This window comes from Anomaloglossus baeobatrachus, chromosome 7 (genome assembly GCF_048569485.1).
Source record: "Anomaloglossus baeobatrachus isolate aAnoBae1 chromosome 7, aAnoBae1.hap1, whole genome shotgun sequence".
Lineage (NCBI taxonomy): Eukaryota > Metazoa > Chordata > Amphibia > Anura > Aromobatidae > Anomaloglossus > Anomaloglossus baeobatrachus.
In genome coordinates this window covers 289412513-289437084 of record NC_134359.1, presented here as the reverse complement: position 1 = coordinate 289437084, position 24572 = coordinate 289412513, and the positions used below count along the sequence as shown (strand labels likewise).

General features: G+C 46.4%; 1 protein-coding gene across 4 annotated transcripts in view; it reads right to left on the bottom strand.

The window, feature by feature from the left end:
- Positions 1 to 10264: 10264 nt before the first annotated feature.
- Positions 10265 to 24572, bottom strand: part of SREBF1 (sterol regulatory element binding transcription factor 1) — a 36443-nt gene continuing 22135 nt past the window's right edge. For 3 of the 4 annotated variants that reach the window (XM_075318375.1, XM_075318376.1, XM_075318377.1), the window contains 3 exons: positions 17149 to 17346; positions 16926 to 17037; positions 10265 to 11278 (listed from right to left, as the gene is read on the bottom strand). In XM_075318375.1, coding sequence (XP_075174490.1) covers positions 11058 to 11278; positions 16926 to 17037; positions 17149 to 17346 — 531 coding nt within the window. In that variant the 3' untranslated portion in view covers positions 10265 to 11057. Of the gene's footprint in view, positions 11279 to 12836; positions 13510 to 16925; positions 17038 to 17148; positions 17347 to 24572 lie in introns of those variants that run through there. The other variant, XM_075318378.1, reaches the window with a different exon arrangement.

Sequence of the window (24572 nt, the reverse complement as noted above, 5' to 3'; positions counted from 1 at the left end):
CAGTTTGGCGGTACGTCTGTCTGTCTGTTTGTCTGTCTGTGTCGGCCATCTTTTAAATTCGAAGCCTCGGAAATGCAGTCCAGGTGCAATTCCACATGGAAACAGCAGAGGGCGGCGTACAATAAGCAGTCACTTTAGCTACAGCCTAATGGCGGTTAACTTTTTTCTCTTTAGTTTTTGGTGTTTTTCATTTGTTTTTTTTCTTCATTGTTGTTTACATAGTTTTTTTTTTGTTTTTTTTGATATTTGCGGCTGATTCATCAATTTTTAAAAAGTCCTAAAAATTTTCCGTAACTTCACTCCAGTCCCCAATTTTCTTTATTTTACCAAAGTTTCACCACCCTTTAAAATCGGGGATACGACCATCATAACCTGGGCCCCCCGTATAGTGCCAGGGTCCGCCATACTCCACAGTCTTTGTCAACATAGTTAATCAATGGAGTGGTCATGCGCATTGTGTGAACACCGCTCCATGGGACCCCCCATCTTCATGAGCGGTAGGGATCTCTTCCGATCACACATTGATCACCTACACCAGGGGTCGGGAACCTATGGATCGCGAACCAGATGTGACTCTTTTGATGGCTTCATCTGGATCACAGACAAATCTTTAATAAAAAAAAAACAAACATATTTTCCAGTTCGCGATGTTAGAATGCTGTATGTAAGAGCCCAGTAGTGGTGGTCGCAGCTTATAGGGCAAAAAAACTGGTAACAGGTTCCCTTTAAACTTTGTATTATTATTAATTTTTTTTCTCTTTATAGACTCAGAAAATAATTTTTATTTTTTTTAGTTTTAGGAGTTTCTAAATATGTTTTATTTTTTTTCCTTTTTTTTATTATTTCTTTATAAACTCTAAAAATATTTTTATTTTTTAATTCATTTTTTAGTATTAGGTGATTCTAAATAGGTTTTATTTTTTCCTTTTTTTATTATTTCTTTATAAACTCTCAAAATATTTTTATTTTTTAATTCATTTTTTAGTATTAGGTGATTCTAAATGTTTTATTTTTTAACTTTTTTTTTATCTATTCTTTATAGACTCCTTAAAAAAATGTATTTAATTTTTTATTCTTAGGTAATTCTAAATATTTTTTAGTTTTTTTATTTTATTTTTTTTATAGACTCCTAGAAATATTTTTATTTATATTAATCTTAGGTGATTCTAAATTGTTTTATTTTTTTAACTTGTTTTATTATTTCTTTATAAACTCTAAAAATATTTTTATTTTTTAATTCATTTTTTAGTATTAGGTGATTCTAAATAGGTTTTATTTTTTCCTTTTTTTATTATTTCTTTATAAACTCCCAAAATATTTTTATTTTTTAATTCATTTTTTAGTATTAGGTGATTCTAAATGTTTTATTTTTAACTTATTTTTATCTATTCTTTATAGACTCCTTTAAAATATTTTTTTTTATTCTCAGGTAATTCTAAATATTTTTTAATTTTTTATCTTTTTATAGACTCCTAAAAATATTTTTATTTATATTAATCTTAGGTTAAATTGTTTTATTTTTTTTACTTTTTTATTATTTCTTTATAAACTAAAAATATTTTTATTTTTTAATTCATTTTTTAGTATTAGGTGATTCTAAATAGGTTTTATTTTTTCCTTTTTTTATTATTTCTTTATAAACTCCCAAAATATTTTTATTTTTTAATTCATTTTTTAGTATTAGGTGATTCTAAATGTTTTATTTTTAACTTATTTTTATCTATTCTTTATAGACTCCTTTAAAATATTTTTTTTTATTCTCAGGTAATTCTAAATATTTTTTAATTTTTTATCTTTTTATAGACTCCTAAAAATATTTTTATTTATATTAATCTTAGGTTAAATTGTTTTATTTTTTTTACTTTTTTATTATTTCTTTATAAACTAAAAATATTTTTATTTTTTAATTCATTTTTTAGTATTAGGTGATTCTAAATGTTTTATTTTTTAACTTTTTTTTTTATCTATTCTTATAGACTCCTTAAAAAAAATGTATTTAATTTTTTATTCTTAGGTAATTCTAAATATTTTTTAGTTTTTTTATTTTATTTTTTTATAGACTCCTAGAAATATTTTTATTTATATTAATCTTAGGTGATTCTAAATTGTTTTATTTTTTTAATTTGTTTTATTATTTCGTTATAAACTCTAAAAATATTTTTATTTTTTAATTCATTTTTTAGTATTAGGTGATTCTAAATGTTTTATTTTTTAACTTTTTTTGATCTATTCTTTATAAACTCCTAAAAAAAATTTTTTATTCTTAGGTAATTCTAAATATTTTTTAGTTTTTTATTTTATTTTTTTTATAGACTCCTAAAAATATTTTTATTTATATTAATCTTAGGTAATTCTAATTTGTTTTATTTTTTTAACTTTTTTATTATTTCTTTGTAAACTCTCAAAATATTTTTAAATTCATTTTTTAGTATTAGGTGATTCTAAATGTTTTATTTTTTAACTTTTTTTATCTTTTCTTTGTAGACGCCTAAAATAAAATTAATTTTTTTTCTTCTTGGGCAATTCTAAATATTTTTTATTTTTTTTTATTTTATTTTTTTATTTCTTTATAGACTCCTAAAAATATTTAGGTGTTTTAGGGGATTCTAAATTGTTTTACTTTTTTAACTTTTTTTCTATTATTTCTTTATAGACTCCTAAAAGCATTTTTATTTTATTTTTTTTTAGTCTTAGGCGATTCTAAATGTTTTATTTTTTTAATGTATTTCTTTTTATTTCTTTATAGACTCCTTTTAGTCTTAGGTGAGTCTAAATATGTTTTTTTTTTTTACTTTTTTTATATTTATTTTATAGACTCCTAAAAGTATTCTTATTTTTTATTTAATTTTTTAAGCTTGCACCTTTTATCATTTGATCGCTTATACTTGATAATTCGGTATTGTAGGTCAAGGGGGTACCCCAAAAAAATGCTTTTTTTTATACAAGAAAACATCTTGAAAATAATCCCCTCCAAATGCAGCACTTGTCCCAATGGTTTTTCCACCGTTTGAAACATTTTTTTTCTATTCTTCTGAAGTAATACTGCTACGTGCCTCCAGCTATTTTTTTTCTTAATATCGTCTATGTCTGGAAAATGCTTTTCCTTTAGATTTTTCTTCATTCTTGGGAATAAGAAGTCGCAAGGGGCTAAGTCGGGCAAGTAAGGAGGGGTGAGATACCGTTGTTAGGCCGTTTTTCGGCAAAAAATGGTTGATTTTTGATTGCTGTGCGTGCAGGCACGTTATGATAAAGTGAAATACTGTAATCAGGGTCAGTTTTTGCCTGTTCTTTCAAGTCTTGACCATCTCTAACGTTTCTCTCTCTGCCGTTGTTTTCTTGATATTGGCGCGTTGCTCCTTAACCCACCCGGCGATTTTCCATTTTTCGTTTTCTTCCTCCCCTTCTTCCAAGATCCAAAACTTATTTTTCCATCCCCATAGACGTATGAGGGCTTGTTTTCTGCGGGGTGAGTTGTAATTTTGAATGAAACCATTCATTTTACCATATAGCGTACTAGAAAACAGGAGAAAAAAATTCCAAGTGCGGTGAAGTTGCTAAAAAAAATAAAAATAAAAAAAGTGCAATTCCACATTTGTTTTCTTGGAGTTTTTTATTTACCCTGTTTCCTATATGGTAACACTGACCAGGCAATATGATTCCCCAAGTCAGTACGAGTTCGTAGATACCAAACATGTACAGGTATTTTTTGTTTTTAATTTAAATGGTAAAAACAAAAAAATAAATTTATTCCAAAAAATAATGGCGCTTTCTTTATCGTTCCTTTGGGAGACCCAGACCTTGGGTGTTTAGCTTCTGCCTCCGGAGGACACACAAAGTACTACACTTAAAAGTGTAGCTCCTCCCTCTGAGCTTATACACCCCCTGGTGAGCCAGTCCCAGCCAGTTTATCGCTTTGTGTTCAGGAGGCATACATCCACACGTGCATTCTCATATGATTTTTTGCTTTTTGGAAAGAGATTGAAGAAGTGCGGGTCCACGTCTGGACCCCCGGCATGTCCCTTCTCACCCCACTGTGTCGGCGGTGTTGTAAGGTTGATTTCCAAGGCTGGAGCCTTACATGCCGCGCTCCTTCACCATCCCTCCTGGGCTCTGGCTTGAAGTGGGAGCCAGCACGGTCTCCATGCCTGGCAGGAGACCGGTCTCCATCCACAGCCCCTTGAGGATTCTGCTGGACCGGAGCACTCATCCCCAGGGACCTGGCCCTGCGTCTCAGCAGCTAAGTACCTGAGATGTTTATATGTTGGGGGTCCCTGTTCTTTATTGTATGGGGAGAGTATGCTTAATGTATTTATTTTGGCATTTCCGGCGGGTTCTCTAGCTTTCGCCCGAGAACCGCGCCGATGGTGCCTGCGCGTCGGCCTCGCCGCTTAAATTTAGGCCCCGGCTTTGCCGGAGGCCTAGTTACTGTTAACTACCCTCGCATGTCACTCATGCAGAGGGACAGGCACGGCTCCTCCCGGCGGCCGTCCTGCACAGGGGAGGGACACTCCCCACTGCTGGGGCGTGTCTCCTTCCCTGCAGGTCTCTATGGCCCTCCAGTTCCCGCTCTCCTACAGGAACGCCCCCAAGACCCGCCCCCTCTCTTCGCTCCGGCGGCCATTTTCTTAGGCAGAGTTCCCTCTGCGCTGGGCCTTTCTGCACTCTGCATCCCTGCTGAGGTGCTGTGCATTGGGGGTCCGGGCTTCGGGATCTGGAGGGCACACAACACCGCTTCCAGCGGTCTGGTAAGCCACAGCCGGTCTCTGGTTGTGGACCTCTGTATATTCTCCCTGGGGTTCATTCTCTTGCAGAGCCCCCACTCCAGCAGCATGTCTCACACGAGGAGCAAGGCTCCAAAGCTTTATACTGTATGCACTGCATGTAAGCTCCTGCTGCCTGAGCCGAGCACCTATCCACATTGTGATGTCTGCTCTAACTTGGCGGTGCCACAGCCTGGAGTCTCACCCCCAGTGATCTCTCCGGCTGCCTCTGCACCTGTGGCTGAACCCCCGGCCTGGGTAGAGTCCTTGTCTAGGTCTATATCCCAGTCATTTGCTGAGTCCATGGGACTTTTGTCCAGGACTTTGATGAATATGCATCAGCCCTCCTCACAGGGTGCCTCTAATGCTCTTGCTAAGGGTCCTTTAGGATCCCTATCCTCTGACCTCCGTCCATCGGAGCTCACAGAGGATTCATCATCAGGTCCCAGACCCCGTCCTCCTAAGAGAAGGCGCAGGGTTTGATCTCCCTCCTCATCCCGCGGCTCTGATTCAAGAGCTGACTCGCAAGATGAGGAGGATGCCCTTACGGGGGGCTCGGAGGCTAACTCCATGTACCCCATCGATCTCGAGGGTGACTCAGATCTTAGTGATTTGATTGCTTCTATTAATTCTGTGCTGGATCTCAATCCGCCAGTATCAGAGGAGCAACCCTCTCTGGCAGAAAAGCACCAGTTTACCTCGCCTAAGAGAGTGAAGAGTGTGTTCTTTAACCACTCCAGTTTTCAGGCCGCTGTGACCAAACCCAGGGCCTGTCCTGACAAACGCTTCCCAAAGCGTGGTTCTGATGACCGTTTTCCTTTTCCACCTGAGGTGGTCAAGGAGTGGTCTCACTCCCCAAAGGTAGACCCCCCGATGTCTAGGCTCTCAGCCCGGACCGTTGTGTCGGTGGCTGACGGCACCTCACTTAAGGATTCCACTGACAGTCAGATTGACCTTCTGGCCAAATCTGTGTATGAAGCGGCGGGGGCCGCGTTTTCCCCGACTTTTGCAGCAGTGTGGGCTCTCAAAGCCATCTCTGCTTCTCTAGAGGAGATGCATTCCCTCACCAAGGAATCTATGCCCGAGATGGTTGCCTTAACTTCTCAAGCTTCAGCTTTTTCATCCTATGCCATGTCTGCCATGCTAGAGGCTTCTCACCGCACTGCGGTGGCTTCGGCTAATTCCCTCGTTATCCGCAGGATCTTGTGGCTTCGAGAGTGGAAGGCAGATGCTTCTTCAAAGAAGTACCTTGCTGGACTCCCTTTTGCTGGTTCCCGGCTGTTCGGTGAACAGCTGGATGAAATTATTAAGGAAGCTACTGGCGGGAAGAGTACTTCCATGCGACAAACCAAGACCAGGAAATCCGCCCAGGGTAGGAATCAGTTGAGGTTTAGTTCCTTTCGTTCCTCCAACTGGTCGTCCTCTAAGCCCTCCGCCTCGTCCGCTAACTCAGCTAAGGACCAGAAATCCAACTGGCGCCCAAAAGCGCGTCCGCTGAAGACCGCAGGAGGTTCTGCCACTAAGGCAGCCTCCTCGTGACTCTCTGCCCGCTCCAGCAACGTCCTTAGTCGGTGGCAGGCTCTCCCACTTTGGCGACGCTTGGTTAAAACAAGTCTCCGATCAGTGGGTGAGAGATATCATATCTCACGGCTACAGGATAGAATTCTCTTCCAGCCCGCCAAACAGATTTTTTTCTCTCAACTCCCCCCCTGCTCCAAGGCCGCCGCCTTCTCACAGGCCGTGGCATCCTTGCAGGCAAACGGAGTAATTGTACCAGTTCCCGCTCGGGAACGGTTCAGAGGTTTTTACTCAAACCTCTTCCTAGTTCCCAAAAAGGACGGTACCTTCCGGCCCATCCTGGATCTCAAGCTTCTCAACAAGTATGTTCAGGTGCGGCATTTTCGTATGGAATCTCTGCGGTCAGTCATTGCCTCAATGACCCAAGGGGATTTCCTGGCGTCCATCGACATCAGAGATGCCTATCTACATGTGCCAATTGCAGTTTCACACCAGCGTTGGTTACGTTTTGCAATCGGAGAGGATCATTTCCAATTCGTGGCTCTCCCGTTCGGATTAGCCACGGCCCCTCGGGTATTCACCAAGGTCATGGCAGCAGTGATTGCGGTTCTGCACCTCCAGGGGTTGGCAGTGCTCCCTTACCTGGACGACCTTCTAGTCAAGGCTCCATCCAGCGCAGACTGTCAGCGGAGTGTCTCGCTCACTCTCGCCACTCTAGCCCAATTCGGGTGGCTTGTCAATCTTCCTAAATCCACTCTGACTCCGACCCAGAGTCTCACGTACCTAGGGATGCAGTTCGAGACTTTGCCGGCACTTGTGAAGTTGCCCTTAATCAAACAGCAGTCACTCCAGCTAGCGGTGCGCTCTTTGCTGAGGCCCCGCCGTTATACCCTCAGGCGTCTGATGCAGGTGCTGGGTCAAATGGTGGCGTCCATGGAGGCTGTTCCCTTTGCCCAGTTCCATCTGCGCCCCCTGCAGCTGGACATTCTCTGCTGTTGGGACAAGCAGCCTTCCTCCTTACACAAGTTAGTGGCTCTGTCGCCACGGACCAGGAGCTCTCTTCAGTGGTGGCTTCGACCCCTCTCCCTGTCCCAAGGGCGCTCCTTCCTGGCCCCGTCCTGGGTGATTCTCACCACGGATGCCAGTCTATCCGGCTGGGGAGCGGTATGTCTCCACCACAGAGCGCAGGGCACTTGGACTCCGTCCGAGTCAGCCCTTTCAATCAATGTGCTGGAAACCAGAGCCGTGCTTCTAGCTCTCCTACCATTTCACCACCTGTTGGCGGGCAGGCACATTCGAGTCCAGTCAGACAACGCAACAGCGGTTGCCTAAATCAATCACCAAGGCGGGACACGCAGCCGCCTGGCAATGTTGGAGGTACAACGCATCCTTCAATGGGCGGAGGACTCCAAGTCCACCATATCCGCAGTCCACATCCCAGGCGTGGAAAACTGGGAGGCAGATTATCTCAGCCGTCAAAGCGTGGACGGTGGCGAGTGGTCCCTGCACCCGGCAGTGTTTCAGTCAATCTGCCACAAATGGGGCACTCCGGACGTGGACCTAATGGCATCCCGTCACAACAACAAAGTTCCTGTTTACGTGGCTCGCTCCCACGATCCTCAGGCCTTCGCCGCGGACGCTCTGGTCCCAGTTTCGTCTGTCCGTAGGTGTTTCCCCCTCTAGCTCTCTTGCCCAGAGTCCTGCGCAAGATCAGAATGGAGGGCCGTCGAGTCATCCTCATTGCACCGGACTGGCTCAGGCGAGCTTGGTATCCGGACCTGCTCCAACTGTCCGTAGAGATGCCGTGGCATCTCCCGGACCGTCCAGATCTACTCTCGCAAGGTCCGTTTTTCCGCCCGAATTCTGCGGCTCTCAGATTGACGGCGTGGCTCTTGAGTCCTGGATTTTGACGGCTTCTGGTATTCCTCCTGAAGTCATCTCCACTATGACTCGGGCCCGTAAGTCTTCCTCCGCTAAGATCTATCGCAGGACTTGGAAAATTTTCCTGTCCTGGTGTCGCTCTACCGGCCATCCTCCTTGGCCATTCTCTTTGCCGACCCTTCTGTCCTTTCTACAGTCCGGTCTGCAGCTAGGACTGTCCCTCAACTCACTCAAGGGACAAGTCTCAGCTCTGTCAGTTCTGTTCCAGTGGCATCTCGCTCGGCTGGCTCAGGTCCGCACCTTCATGTAAGGCGCGTCTCACATCATTCCGCCTTATCGGCGGCCCTTGGATCCCTGGGACCTTAACTTGGTCCTCACGGTATTGCAGAAACCCCCTTTTGGGCCTCTTAGGGAGGTTTCTTTGTATCGTCTTTCTCAGAAAGTGGCCTTTCTGGTTGCCATAACTTCTCTCAGGAGAGTCTCTGATTTGGCTGCGCTCTCCTCGGAGTCACCTTTCTCTGTCAGACTCCGGACTTTCTTCCTAAGGTGGTCTCTCCCTTCCACCTTAACCAGGACATTACCTTACCTTCCTTCTGTCCGGCCCCTGTTCATCACTTTGAAAAAGCGCTGCATACTCTAGATCTGGTGCATGCTCTCTGGATCTATGTGTCTCGCACCGCTGCGCTTAGGCGGTGCACCTCTCTTTTTGTGCTAACCTCAGGTCGGCGCAAGGGCCTCCCTGCTTCTAAGCCGACCTTAGCCCGTTGGATTAGATCGACTATTTCGGACGCCTACCAGAGTACTCAGGTGCCTCCCCCGCCGGGGATCAAGGCACACTCGACCAGAGCTGTCGGTGCCTCTTGGGCTTTTAGGCACCAGGCTACGGCTCAACAAGTCTGTCAGGCTGCCACTTGGGCTAGCCTACATACCTTCTCGAAGCACTACCAAGTGCATGCTCATGCTTCGGCAGATGCGAGCTTGGGCAGACGCATCCTTCAGGCGGCTGTCGCCCATTTGTGAAGTTAGGTTCTGCCTACTTCTTAGTTTTTCTGTTTATTTCCCACCCAGGGACTGCTTTGGAACGTCCCAAGGTCTGGGTCTCCCAAAGGAACGATAAAGAAAAAGAGAATTTTGTTACTTACCGTAAATTCTTTTTCTTATAGTTCCGTATTGGGAGACCCAGCTCCCTCCCTGTTGCCTGTTGGCAAATTCTTGTTCCGCGTGTTATCACCGGCTGTTGTCGTGGACAGAGTCTCCGGTTGTTCCGGCTCTTGCTCTGTTCTACTTGTGGGTGGCTATTCTCCTTCAGCTTTTGCACTAAACTGGCTGGGACTGGCTCACCAGGGGGTGTATAAGCTCAGAGGGAGGAGCTACACTTTTAAGTGTAGTACTTTGTGTGTCCTCCGGAGGCAGAAGCTAAACACCCAAGGTCTGGGTCTCCCAATACAGAACTATAAGAAAAAGAATTTACGGTAAGTAAACAAAATTCTCTTTTTTTTCCGAGAACGGGAACATTCTCGTTTTTCAAGATCTGAGCCTCTGTGATGGCTTATTTTTTGCGCCCTGAGCTACCATTTTTGGGTAGAGGTGATGTTTTGATCGCCTCTTATTGCTTTTTATTGGAATGTTACAGTTGCTAAAAAAAAACATAATTCTGGCATCTTGAATTTTTTACCAATCGGATTAATTTATTTTATATTTTGATACTAAATGTGTATTTTTTTATTATTTTATTTTCAGTGCGGCTGATTTGAACTTTTATATATATTTTTTTCATATTTTAAAAAAATATATATATATATATATATTTTTACTTTTTATTGTTTTTACTAGTTTCTTTAGCGAAATTGAAGCTGTGATACTCCGATCACTTTTTCTGTACAGTGCGATGCTTCAGTGAAAATTCCAGTCTCTTCTGGATCCCGGCCGGCGGAGGACTCTGTTAGTGCTGTAGACAATTACCGGAACGGTAGTGCGTATGTATACGTTTGTTCTCGCCAAACCGTGCCAAAATTATCCACCACCCAGCGCCATTCTGTTCACTATGAAGGAAGACCCAGGAGCCGATGTGCAAAGCAAAAAGAATACTTTATTATATTTTTTTTTTTCTCCTTATAAAAGTATATTATAAATATTTCTGAAAAAAAAAAAAAATACTCTGTACAAAAAGAAAAAAAAATCACTAAGAAAATAAGATCAGAGAATAAGTTGTACGATCGGGTGATTTCCCCAGCAAACGGGATGGATCCTATGTGTGGTATGTACAGAGGTCAAGTCGACTTACAACTGGACCAGATGGTAGTCACGGTAAGAGTCATGAGGGCGGAGCTAAGAATTGTGGTTGGGATATGCAACCGTAATCCAGGTGATTGGTTGATAGGGACTGCAGTGGTAAAGGGGTCAACCCCTGTCCCATGACTAGAGATATATGTGCTAAATGACAAGAGGTTGAAAGTAATGGACGTCAAGCAGCAGAAACCTCTGAAATCGACTTAGAACAAGAGGACCTGCAGTGGAAAAAAGACATGGAGGACCCCTTTAAATTGTGCATTAGGGCCCCCTAATACTCATGAATAGATTGAAGCTTCTTTAGTGCTATCTGAATGCATTTCTGAGGATCTTATCATCTATATATTGTAATGGCGGACATTTTGTTTGCTCTTCAGAAGACCAACACCCGGGAGAACAGTCTCCACAAAATGGTCGCCCCGAAACATGTAAATCAAAAGTCGCACATTAAAATAACCAACTGGACCTATATAAATATCTGGCAGCCATTTAAACATGGCCGCCACTTATTAAATCTTAGTGAATGCTTAACGAGCAAATACTGAAGAGTTCGTTGACAGTCAGCAGCCATATCTGCATACGGCAGTAGGGCGATGGCTGGAGAAACTCCTAAGTGGACGTCACTGCTGTCCCGCTGCCCAGACTCAGGATGAATTGCTGACAGTCCTGCAGAGTACGTTTGTCCCCGAGCTTCTCCAGGGTGCGGGCAGCTTCAGCCAACATGCCCACCCTCTGCCCAGGAGCAGATAAGAATGATGGTGGTAGGTAGCGGCAAGCTAAGAGGAGAGCTTCAGCGTGTTCCCGGGAGGGCAGGTTCATCTCACAGGGCCCTGGTGGAAAGAGAGCCAGAATAGTCACAAGGTCACAGGATGAACCCAATCATTATCTTCTGCCCCAAGTGTCAGTGTCATTATCCTGTACCCCCAGTGTCAGTGTCATTATCCTGTACCCCCAGTGTCGGCGTCATTATCCTGTACCCCCAGTGTCGGCGTCATTATCCTGTACCCCCAGTGTCGGCGTCATTATCCTGTACCCCCAGTGTCGGCGTCATTATCCTGTACCCCCAGTGTCGGCGTCATTATCCTGTACCCCCAGTGTCGGCGTCATTATCCTGTACCCCCAGTGTCGGCGTCATTATCCTGTACCCCCAGTGTCGGCGTCATTATCCTGTACCCCCAGTGTCGGCGTCATCCTGTACCCCCAGTGTCATTATTCTGTACCCCCAGTATCAGTGTCATTATTCTGTACCCAGAGTGTCGGCGTCATCCTGTACCCCCAGTGTCATTATTCTGTACCCCCAGTATCGGTGTCATTATTCTGTACCCAGAGTGTCTGTCATTATCCTGTACCCCCAGTGTCGGCGTCATCCTGTACCCCCAGTGTCATTATTCTGTACCCCCAGTATCAGTGTCATTATTCTGTACCCAGAGTGTCGGCATCACTTATCCTGTACCCCCAGTGTCGGCGTCATTACCCTGTACCCCCAGTGTCAGCATCATTACCCTGTACCCCCAGTGTCAGCATCATTACCCTGTACCCCCAGTGTCAGCATCATTACCCTGTACCCCCAGTGTCGGCGTCATTATCCTGTACCCCCGGTGTCGGCGTCATTATCCTCTACCCCGAGTGTCGGCATCACTTATCCTGTACCCCCAGTGTCGGCGTCATTATCCTGTACCCCCAGTGTCAGTGTTAGTGTCGTTATCTTGTACCCTACATGTCAGCTCATTACAAGACACACTTCACTCTTCTGAGAAATTCAAGGGAAAATCCCAATGTCTTCCATGTGGCTTTTGATACAGAATTTACCAATGGTAAAAATCCATCAAAATATACTTGTAAGACCTGTGCGGATTTTATAGTGGTGAGCTAGTCAGGAGCACAAAATGACAGCACATGAATCAAGACTTATGTGGCCCTTCATTATACAAGTAGCTTTAATCTTCTCAGTTTTGCGTACAATGGACTTTGTTGTCTATGGCAACCGGAGTTCAGCTTTCACTTTCCATTCTGTGCTACAGAAATCGCAGCTGATTGGCTGCTATGGCCCAAACAGCTATAATTTTATTGGTACAGACTGGAAAATGAAAGTAGAGATTTGATTGGTTGCTATGGACCAAAGAGCTATCATTTCATTGGTGAAGTGCAGACTGAAAATGAAACCAATGATGTGATTGGTTACTATGGACAAATTAGCTATCATTTAATTGGTGCAGACTGGAAAATGAAGGATGTGATTGGTTGCTATGGGTAACACCTCAACCTCCTTACCCGCCTTGTTTTTGTGTGTATATTTTTATATATATATATATATATATATATATATATATATATATATATATATATATATATATATATATATATATATATATATATATGATCATCTCGTAATCACAGAGAGGCAGATGTACTCAATTCTTCAGTTTAAAAACAATTTAATAGAAAGATCAAACGCCAGATATATAATATATATTTACAAGCACTCTAACATGACGTCTGCCTCCATTAAACACAAAATATGCATGTGAAAAAACTTCCCAGCTTGGACAATCAGTTCTTCTTCAGGCCACACTGAGTACTTTAAATATCCAAGAAGAAAAAAAAAATTAAAGGAATACTCCAGTAGGACCTGGAATAGGACCTGTAGGGGCGGAGCCTGACAGTGATTCTGTTTGTCATGCTCCGCCCCCTCTGATCTTATGGGGGAAAAATGGCCGCTCCATACAAGCGAGTTGGTTCAATCTGTCCCATACATATAATTATTTTTCAGAAGTGATATCCCCTCTCCTGTGCTTTCGAGGGGCTGCATTGCAGCCGAACATATAAAAACACAAAAAAAAACATAAATGATATTGCAATAAGTCTTTCTCTTCTACTAAAAATAAAGTCCCTTCCGTGTCGACTTCCTGCACAGACGCCTCGCTCTGCTCCCACATGTTCACCACGCCGCAAGGGGCAGAATAGTAGGACCCTGCCATGTACAAGGACAGTTCAGTGATGGACATTTACTGACAGGGCAGGGTCGGGAGAGTCACGCTGCAGCTGACAAGCCGCGCTAAATCTGTAAATGAAAGAGAAGTAGCTTCAGTATTAACTGCGATGACACCGCATTTACCTGCCCCATCACCTGCACTGAGCACATGCATTGCAAACAAGGGGGCTGCCTACAGGGGAAAGACCGCCCAATAATGGATCCAATCAGTATCCACGGAGAAATGCAGCAACAATTTACTTTTTCATGGCATGATACCCCCATAGTGTGATACCATCTGTACCATGCAATCAATAGGGAACGTCTGACTTCCAATTCCATATGTTCCTCATGCTAAATTAGCTTGACCGGCAGACAAAGGACCAAATAGCTACTTAAAGGGGGTTGGCCACAACATTTTTTTTTTTACATAAATACATATATTTGGGGCTAAAAGTAATTTTTACAATAGGGTTTCATTAAAAATTTTGCACGATTTTGCTTATAACCGCTCTTTGTTTCTCTTTGTTGTGGTCTCAGGGCATAAATCAACAGGGAGGAGCTCAGAAAAAGACAGATAAAAGAGTTACAAACTCCCACAGCAGACTAGTCCGTATTAGTGCAACACAGAGGCTTTCTAAGGAAAACGGTGCAAAATATTTAATGGAAAGCAATTGCAAAAATGTATTTATTTTTTTTTTGTATCTGCAAATCAATGCATTTAAAGGGAACCGGTCACCAGAATTTTTGCTATTAAACTAAAAGAATCCCCTTCTGCAGCTCATGGGCTGCATTCTATAAAGGTTCATCTTGCTACTGGCCCCCCTTTCAGACCTAAATAACTTTATAAAATATTACCTTTTGCTATGGTAATGAGTTTTTTTTGGCCCCGGGGGCGGGCTGTATTTCGTCTGTTATCCCCCCTCCTGCCGCTGTTCGCCGTCCCCCAGTGTTCATTTACATAGATGAGGCCGCCGCCCTCATCTTCCGCAGTGCTACGGGAGTCTCGCGCATGCGCAGTGGCACTATCGCGGGACTGAGCACTGTTTTCAAATCACAAGCGCCGGTGAGGTTATTGCGCAGGCGCGAGATTATGGGCGGCGCTGTGAATATCATCACCAGCGTCATCCATAATCTCACGCCTGCGCAATAACATCACTGGCGCTAGCGTTTTGAAAACAGTGCTCAGTCCTGCGATAGTGCCACTGCGCATGCGCGAGACTCCCGTAGCACTGCGGAAGATGAGGGCGGCGGCCTCATCTATGTAAATGAACACTGGGGGACGGCGAACAGCGGCAGGAGGGGGGATAACAGACGAAATACAGCCCGCCCCCGGGGCCAAAAAAACCTCATTACCATAGCAAAAGGTAATATTCTATAAAGTTGTTATTTAGGTCTGAAAGGGGGGCCAGTAGCAAGATGAACCTTTATAGAACGCAGCCCAGGAGCTGCAGAAGGGGATTCTTTTAGTTTAATAGCGAAAATTCTGGTGACAGGTTCCCTTTAATTGGCGATAATATCCCCAAATGCTATATGCATCGGATTAAAGGGAATTTCCCATCTCATAAGTTTATAGCGCAGTGTATGGAGAGGGCTCCAATTGCTGCTGTTAACCCCTTGGTGGGATCCACATCTGCTTTACATTCCTGGTATATACCATATTAGATATAAAGAACAAAAAAAAATAAAAAAAAATTATTATATAATATATATATATAATATATATATATATATATAGATATATATAATATATATATATATATATACACACATATTTATATTTTTTATATATATTTATATTTTATATATATATATATATATATATATATATATATATATATATATAAATATAATGTTTTTATTTTTTTTTCTTCTTTATATCTAATATGGTATATACCAGGAATGTAAAGCAGATGTGGATCCCACCAAGGGGTTGACAGCAGCAATTAAAGGGTTAACAGCAGCACTTGGAGCCATCTGATCCACATCTGCTTTACATTCCTGGCATATACCATATTAAATATATATATATATATTTTTTTATTTTTTTTTTATTTAATATGGTATTGCCAGGAATGTAAAGCAGATGTAGATCCCACCAGTTGACAGCAGCAATTAAAGGGTTGACAGCAGCAATTAGAGTCATCTCCATACACTGACTAGTACATCCTTTGTCAGGGAAGCTTCTGTATGCCTTGCAACTTTAGGCTGATAGGGAGAGATTTGACAATCTGGGGAAGCGATGCGGGGAGAGGCCACTGGGGACCATCGTGTGTCTCAGGTGACCCATCTGGGCAGGTCCCCGGTGGCTTTTCAAAGTATGTTTTCTCCGAAACGCCGAAGTGTTTTGGAGTAACATGAACTCAATAACGGAGCCGATGCCCGTTAATCGGGCAGCATGAATCTCTGTCTGGTCAGTTTTCCTTTTAAAAAAAAAAAATTATATATATATATATATATATATATATATATATATATATATAAAAATATAATTTTTTATTTATTTATTAAATTAATTAATTCATTTACAAGATGGGAATGGGATAAGGGTTAGAGAAGGATCAGGCAGTTGCATTACAGCATGCCTGATCCTTATGTTCTTTCCGGAGATAAGCAGAGAAGTCTGGCAGCTGCTTACTCCCCACTCCCCATACAGAACACATGCACGCTCAGCTGGGTTGAGTGTGCACGTCTGGAGGGATGAGGTTGAAAAGAAAGGTTTTTGATCAAGCAAGCTTTTCATTTTCCCAGTAAATCCCTTTACCATCTACTCTACAGGGTAATGGCGCATGGAACCGAGGTATCCTCGTCCAGAGATGTAGAGACGTTCCAGTACAGAGTATTGCTGTAAAACATGGTGGTCTTTAAAATTTGTGTCCTAGTACTGATTGCATCCATGCTTTAATGATAGATGAATTCACTAGTTGCTAGTGTTATAATGGCTGTCCCCCCCCCCTCCCCCCATTCTGAACCTGCTCAATCCATTCACAATGAGCAGCAATCCGCCACCATTAGTTTTCCTGGTTAATATCCATGCACTACGTGTCATCAAGCAGGGTTACTGTACAGATCCTCCTCCGCCAGGAAACCTTTATGACCCCCCCCACCCCACAAAAATATGTAATTCCCACTTCCCCTTTAAATGTCTCCTTTTACAACAAATAATTGATCTGCACTGCCTCTCTCTGTTATCATGCATTTTTAGGGTTCTTCTCATTAACCCTTTTTAGTACATTGGTCCGTGGCACGGCTCAGGGGCGGCTTGTCATTTATCAAGTTGGGAAGGGTTAATCAGGAGGGTATAAAAATAATGGCACAAATAAAACATAAAGAGGGTTGACATCAACCAATCAGGTATCAAAATGCAAGCAAATATCTGATTGGTTGTCATTGATTGCACCAATTTTTATACAGTAGCGCCCCCGGTGGCATCAGCATGGCATGGCTCCCAAGCATGATGCCCCTGGTGCTACAAGCTTAGGGTCCACGTACAGAGGACGACCTACCTTCTTTACTGGATGGAGCTACCCTCCTGCGAAGGCTCCGGTCCAGGAGCTGATGTGTCCTTGTTGGACTGGCGCCCGCCATGAGCCGAGCTGTGGCTTCATGAAGAAAGACCTAAGAAATCGTAAGAAAGTTCAGATTTAAGAGACGCTTTAGGGGACCAATGATGTGCATTAAAAATACAATAACACGGCTGTACGATAGGACTGATCACATGGCACTCACCCTGCGCATGGCCGGCCGGAAGGATTGTGCTAATCTTCGTAAACTGCTCAGGTCAAGCTGGAAGCCCCGGAGCTCCTGGGGGGACGCCGGGTGGATGTGCCCCGGCTGCTGCCCCGGAGAGTTCTGCAGCTGTTGTTGCTGCTGCCAGATGTTAGTCCTGGTCACCAGGAGGAGGTCACACATCAGGAACTGCACCGCCTGGGGCGAGAGAGAAGGAAGCCCGTAAGAAAGGGGCTATCCGAGAGGGAACCCCAGCAATCACCCAGCTGCATAGGGGGATATGAGGCGTAAACATCACAGTGTGGGCAAAGAGCGGCCATGAAGTCCTACTGAAAAACACATGGGATGGATGGAGGAAGGGAGGGAAGGATAGAGGGAGGGAAGGATAGTGGGAGGGAAAGAGGGAGGATGTGAGGGACTGAGGTATTGATGGAGGGAGGGAGGGAAGGATAGAGGGAGGGAAAGAGGGAGGATGTGGGGGACCGAGGTATTGATGGAGGGAGGGATGGATGTAAACATCATAGTATGGGCAAACAGTTGCAGAGAGCGGCCATGGAATCCTACTGAAAAACAAACGTGATAGATGGAGGGAGTAAGGGAGGGATGATGGAGGGCGAGAAAGATGGAAGAAGAGAGGGATGGAGGGAGGGAAAGAGGGGGAGGGAGGGATGGAGGTAGAGAAAGAGGGAGGAAGAGAGGGATGGATGGAGGGAGGGAAAGATGGAGGAAGAGAGGGATGGATGGAGGAAGGGAAAGAGTGGGAGAGAGGGATGGAGGTAGAGAAAGAGGGAGGAAGAGAGGGATGGATGGATGGAGGGAGGGAAAGAGGGGGAGCGAGGGATGGACATAGAGAAAGAGGGAGGAAGAGAGGGATGGATGGAAAGAGGGGGAGAGAGGGATGGAGGTAGAGAAAGAGGGAGGAAGAGAGGGATGGATGGAGGGATGATGGGGGGGCGAGAAAGATGGAGGAAGAAAGGGATGGATGGATGGAGTGAGGGAAAGAGGGGGAGCGAGGGATGGACATAGAGAAAGAGGGAGGAAGAGAGGGATGGAGGGAAAGACGGGGAGGGGGGATGGAGGTAGAGAAAGAGGGAGGAAGAGAGGGATGGATGGAGGGAGGGAAAGAAGGGAATTTTGTTACTTACCGTAAAATTCCTTTTCTTCTAGCTCTTATTGGGAGACCCAGACGATTGGGTGTATAGCACTGCCTCCGGAGGCCACACAAAGCAATTACACTAAAAAGTGTAAGGCCCCTCCCCTTCTGGCTATACACCCCCAGTGGGATCACTGGCTCACCAGTTTTAGTGCAAAAGCAAGAAGGAGGAAAGCCAATAACTGGTTTAAACAAATTCTCTCCGAGTAACAACGGAGAACTGAAAACCGTTCAACATGAACAACATGTGTACCCGCAAACAAACCAAAAATCCCGAAGGACAACAGGGCGGGCGCTGGGTCTCCCAATAAGAGCTAGAAGAAAAGGAATTTACGGTAAGTAACAAAATTCCCTTCTTCTTCAGCGCTCTATTGGGAGACCCAGACGATTGGGACGTCCAAAAGCTGTCCCTGGGTGGGTAAAGAAATACCTCATGTTAGAGCTGCAAGACAGCCCTCCCCTACGGGGAGGTCACTGCCGCCTGCAGGACTCTTCTACCTAGGCTGGCGTCCGCCGAAGCATAGGTATGCACCTGATAATGTTTGGTGAAAGTGTGCAGACTCGACCAGGTAGCTGCCTGGCACACCTGTTGAGCCGTAGCCTGGTGTCGTAATGCCCAGGATGCACCCACGGCTCTGGTAGAATGGGCCTTCAGCCCTGAAGGAACCGGAAGCCCAGCAGAACAGTAGGCTTCAAGAATTGGTTCTTTGATCCATCGAGCCAGGGTGGCCTTAGAAGCCTGCGACCCTTTGCGCTGACCAGCGACAAGGACAAAGAGTGCATCGGAGCGGCGCAGGGGCGCCGTGCGGGAAATGTAGATCCTGAGTGCTCTCACCAGATCTAACAAATGTAAATCTTTCTCATACCGATGAACTGCATGAGGACAAAACGAAGGCAAAGAGATATCCTGATTAAGATGAAAAGAGGATACCACCTTCGGGAGAAACTCCTGAATGGGGCGCAGCACTACCTTGTCCTGGTGGAAGACCAGGAAGGGAGCCTTGGATGACAGCGCTGCTAGCTCAGACACTCTCCGAAGAGATGTGATCGCTACCAGAAAAGCCACTTTCTGTGATAGTCTAGAAAGTGAAACCTCCCTCAGAGGCTCGAAGGGCGGCTTCTGGAGGGCAACTAGTACCCTGTTCAGATCCCATGGATCTAACGGCCGCTTGTACGGGGGCACAATATGACAAACCCCCTGCAGGAACGTGCGCACCTTAGGAAGGCGTGCCAAACGCCTCTGAAAAAAGACGGATAGCGCCGAGACCTGACCTTTAAGGGAGCTGAGCGACAAACCTTTTTCTAACCCAGATTGCAGGAAAGAAAGAAAGGTAGGCAATGCAAATGGCCAGGGAGACACTCCCTGAGCAGAGGACCAGGATAAGAATATCCTCCACGTTCTGTGGTAGATCTTAGCGGACGTGGGCTTCCTAGCCTGTCTCATGGTGGCAACGACCCCTTGGGACAATCCTGAAGACGCTAGGATCCAGGACTCAATGGCCACACAGTCAGGTTCAGGGCCGCAGAATTCCGATGGAAAAACGGCCCTTGGGACAGTAAGTCTGGTCGGTCTGGTAGTGCCCACGGTTGGCCGACCGTGAGCTGCCACAGATCCGGATACCACGCCCTCCTCGGCCAGTCTGGGGCGACAAGTATGACGCGGCTGCAATCGGATCTGATCTTGCGTAGCACTCTGGGCAAGAGTGCCAGAGGTGGATACACATAAGGGAGCCGGAACTGCGACCAATCTTGCACTAGGGCGTCTGCCGCCAGCGCTCTTTGATCGCGAGACCGTGCCATGAAGGTTGGGACCTTGTTGTTGTGCCGTGACGCCATTAGGTCGACGTCCGGCACCCCCCAGCGGCGACAGATTTCCTGAAACACGTCTGGGTGAAGGGACCATTCCCCCGCGTCCATGCCCTGGCGACTGAGGAAGTCTGCTTCCCAGTTTTCTACGCCGGGGATGTGAACTGCGGATATGGTGGAGGCTGTGGCTTCCACCCACATCAGAATCCGCCGGACTTCCTGGAAGGCTTGCCGACTGCGTGTCCCCCCTTGGTGGTTGATGTATGCCACCGCTGTGGAGTTGTCCGACTGAATTCGGATCTGCTTTCCCTCCAGCCACTGCTGGAAGGCTAGTAGGGCAAGATACACTGCTCTGATTTCCAGAACATTGATCTGAAGGGTGGACTCCTGCCGAGTCCACGTACCCTGAGCCCTGTGGTGGAGAAAAACTGCTCCCCACCCTGACAGACTCGCGTCTGTCGTGACCACCGCCCAAGACGGTGGTAGGAAGGATCTTCCCTGTGATAATGAGGTGGGAAGAAGCCACCACTGCAGAGAGTCCTTGGCCGTCTGGGAAAGGGAGACTTTCCTGTCTAGGGATGTTGACTTCCCGTCCCATTGGCGGAGAATGTCCCATTGAAGTGGACGCAGATGAAACTGCGCAAACGGAACCGCCTCTATTGCCGCCACCATCTTCCCGAGGAAGTGCATGAGGCGTCTTAAGGAGTGCGACTGACTTTGAAGGAGAGCCTGCACCCCAGTCTGTAGAGACCGCTGCTTGTCCAGCGGAAGCTTCACTATCGCTGAGAGAGTATGAAACTCCATGCCAAGATACGTTAGTGATTGGGTCGGTGACAGATTTGACTTTGGGAAGTTGATGATCCACCCGAACGCCTGGAGAGTCTCCAGTGCAACATTCAGGCTGAGTTGGCATGCCTCTTGAGAGGGTGCCTTGACCAGTAGATCGTCCAAGTAAGGGATCACAGAGTGTCCGTGAGAGTGCAAGACTGCTACCACTGCCGCCATGATCTTGGTGAACACCCGAGGGGCTGTCGCCAGACCAAATGGCAGAGCTACGAACTGAAGATGGTCGTCTCCTATCACGAAGCGTAGAAAGCGTTGGTGCTCTGTAGCAATCGGCACGTGGAGATAAGCATCTTTGATGTCTATTGATGCTATGAAATCTCCTTGAGACATTGAGGCAATGACTGAGCGGAGGGATTCCATCCGGAACCGCCTGGCGTTCACATGCTTGTTGAGCAGTTTTAGGTCCAGAACAGGACGGAAGGAGCCGTCCTTTTTTGGAACCACAAAGAGATTGGAGTAAAATCCTCGCCCCCGTTCCTGAGGGGGGACAGGGATCACGACTCCTTCTGCTCTTAGAGAGTCCACCGCCTGCAGCAGGGCATCTGCTCGGTTGGGGTGTGGGGAGGTTCTGAAGAACCGAAGTGGAGGTCGAGAACTGAACTCGATTCTGTACCCGCGAGACAAAATGTCTGTTACCCACCGGTCCTTGACCTGTGACAGCCAAATGTCGCAAAAGCGGGAGAGCCTGCCACCGACCGAGGATGCGGAGGGAGGGGGCCGAAAGTCATGAGGTAGCCGCTTTGGAAGCGGTTCCTCCATTTGCTTTCCTGGGGCGTGAGTGAGCCCGCCAGGAATCTGAGCTCCCTTGTTCTTTCTGAGTCCTTTTGGACGAGGAGAATTGGGCCTTGCCCGAGCCTCGAAAGGACCGAATCCTCGACTGCCACTTTTTCTGTTGAGGTTTACTTGCTCTGGGCTGTGGTAAGGAAGAGTCCTTACCCTTGGACTGTTTTATGATTTCAGCCAATGGCTCACCAAACAGTCTGTCCCTGGATAATGGCAAGCTGGTTAAGCATTTTTTGGAACCAGCATCTGCTTTCCAGTCCTTTAACCACAAGGCTCTGCGCAAAACCACAGAATTGGCGGACGCCATAGCGGTACGGCTCGTAGATTCTAGGACAGCATTGATAGCATAGGTCGCAAACGCAGACATTTGCGAAGTTAGGGACGCCACCTGCGGCACTGCTGGATGTATGATAGCATCTACCTGTGCTAAACCAGCTGAAATAGCTTGGAGTGCCCACACGGCCGCGAATGCTGGAGCAAATGACGCGCCGATAGCTTCATAGACAGATTTCAACCAAAGGTCCATCTGTCTGTCGTTGGCATCTTTAAGTGAAGCGCCATCCTCTACTGCGACTATGGATCTAGCCGCAAGCCTGGAAATTGGGGGATCCACCTTTGGACACTGGGTCCAGCGTTTGGTCACCTCAGCAGGAAAAGGGTAACGGGTATCCTTAGAACGTTTAGAGAAACGCTTATCTGGATGAGCGTCGTGTTTCTGGATCGATTCTCTGAAGTCAGAGTGGTCCAAAAAAGCACTTAATTTACGCTTGGGATACAGGAAATGGAACTTCTCCTGCTGTGCAGCTGCCTCCTCTGCAGAAGGGGCTGGGGGAGAAATATCCAACAGTCTATTAATTGCCGATATAAGGTCATTAACCATGGCGTCACCATCAGGGGCATCCAGATTGAAAGGAGCCTCAGGATTAGAATCCTGATCACCGTCCTCAGTCTCATCACAGAGAGACTCTTCTCGCTGAGACCCTGAGCAGTGTGATGACGTCGAGGGTCTTTCCCAGCGAGCTCGCTTAGGCTGCCTGGGACTGTCATCTGAGTCAGAGACTTCAGCCTGTGATGCTTGAGACCCCCTTGAAGTACGGATTAGTTCCAACTGAGGGGGACCGGAGAGCATAGACACAGCAGTGTCCATGGTCTGAGTAACTGGCCTGGACTGCAAGGTCTCCAGGATTTTTAACATAGTCACAGACATTTTGTCAGCAAAAACTGCAAAGTCTGTCCCCGTCACCGGGGCATGGTTCACAGGCGTCTCTGCCTGGGCTACCACCACATTAGGCTCTGGCTGACGGAGTGCCACTGGGACTGAACATTGCACACAATGTGAGTCTTTGGAGCCTGCCGGTAGATCAGCCCCACATGCAGTACAAACAGTGTACACAGCCTGTGCCTTGGCACCCTTGCGTTTTGCGGATGACATGTTACTGCCTCCTCAGAGCAGTACAGGGTGTCCAGCCAAGAAGCGACCTTACAGTGCAACTATATATATATATGGTACTAACAAAAAAGTACACTAATATAACACTGAGGCACAAGTGGGGCCAGCACTAAAGTGCAGCTTACCGTCCCGCTTAGGAGCGGGTGTGTGGTCGCCGAAATCCCTTTAGTCTGGGTCTCCCAGAGCCTGCTGCCCTTCCCCAGCCAGACCGCATGTGTAATGGCTGCCGGCGTCCTTGTGGAGAGGGGGGGGCGGGGCCCTGGGCGTATACAGACGAAGAGCGGGAAGCCTGCTTCCCACTGTGCCTAGTGAGAGGGCTGGAGCATGTAAATAGAGCTCCAGCCCTCGGCGCTGCCAATTGAGCAGCGTCTCTCCCCTACCCTGATTGACAGGGTGGGGGCGGGAACGAAGCGGCGCTAGGCCGCAGAAGCCGGGGGCTAAAGTTAGAAGCGCCGCCGCCGTAAAAGCGCGGTCGGCGCAAAGTCCCCGGCGCACCACAAGTCGCAGCTGCGCCGCCGCTCCAGCAGCGGTCGGCGCAGTAGTTCCCAACATGTAACGTCACTCAGCAAAGCTGCAGTGACCTAACCCCAGCGCACAGCGCTACTGTCCCCGGCGCACTATAACGCTCAGCAAGCCTTGAGAGTGTCCGTGCCTGCCGGGGACACAGAGTACCTGAAAGTTGCAGGGCCTTGTCCCTGAACGGCACTCCCGCTCCAAATCCAGCAGGTTCTCTGGGTCTGTGGATGGAGCCCGGCCTCAGGGCTTGGAGGCCGGTAAGATCCCACTTCCACAGAGCCCTAAGGGGATGTGGAAGGAAAACAGCATGTGGGCTCCAGCCTCTGTACCAGCAATAGGTACCTCAACCTTACAAGCACCACCGCGGGTGAGAAGGGAGCATGCTGGGGGCCCTATATGGGCCCTCTTTTCTTCCATCCGATATAGCCAGCAGCTACTGCTGACTACAAACAGTGGAGCTATGCGTGGATGTCTGACCTCCTTCGCACAAAGCAGAAAACTGGTGAGCCAGTGATCCCACTGGGGGTGTATAGCCAGAAGGGGAGGGGCCTTACACTTTTTAGTGTAATTGATTTGTGTGGCCTCCGGAGGCAGTGCTATACACCCAATCGTCTGGGGTCTCCCAATAGAGCGCTGAAGAAAAGGGGGAGGGAAGGATGGACATAGAGAAAGAGAGAGGAAGAGAGGGATGGAGGGAAAAAGGGAGGGATGGATTTATGTTAACATCACAGTATGGGCAAACAGCTGCAGAGAGCGGCAATGGAATCCTACTGAAAAACACACATAGGATGGATGGATGAATGGGGGGGAGGGACAGAGGGATGGATGGAGGGAAAGAGGTAGGATGGGACGGCAGGAGGGATGGATGGA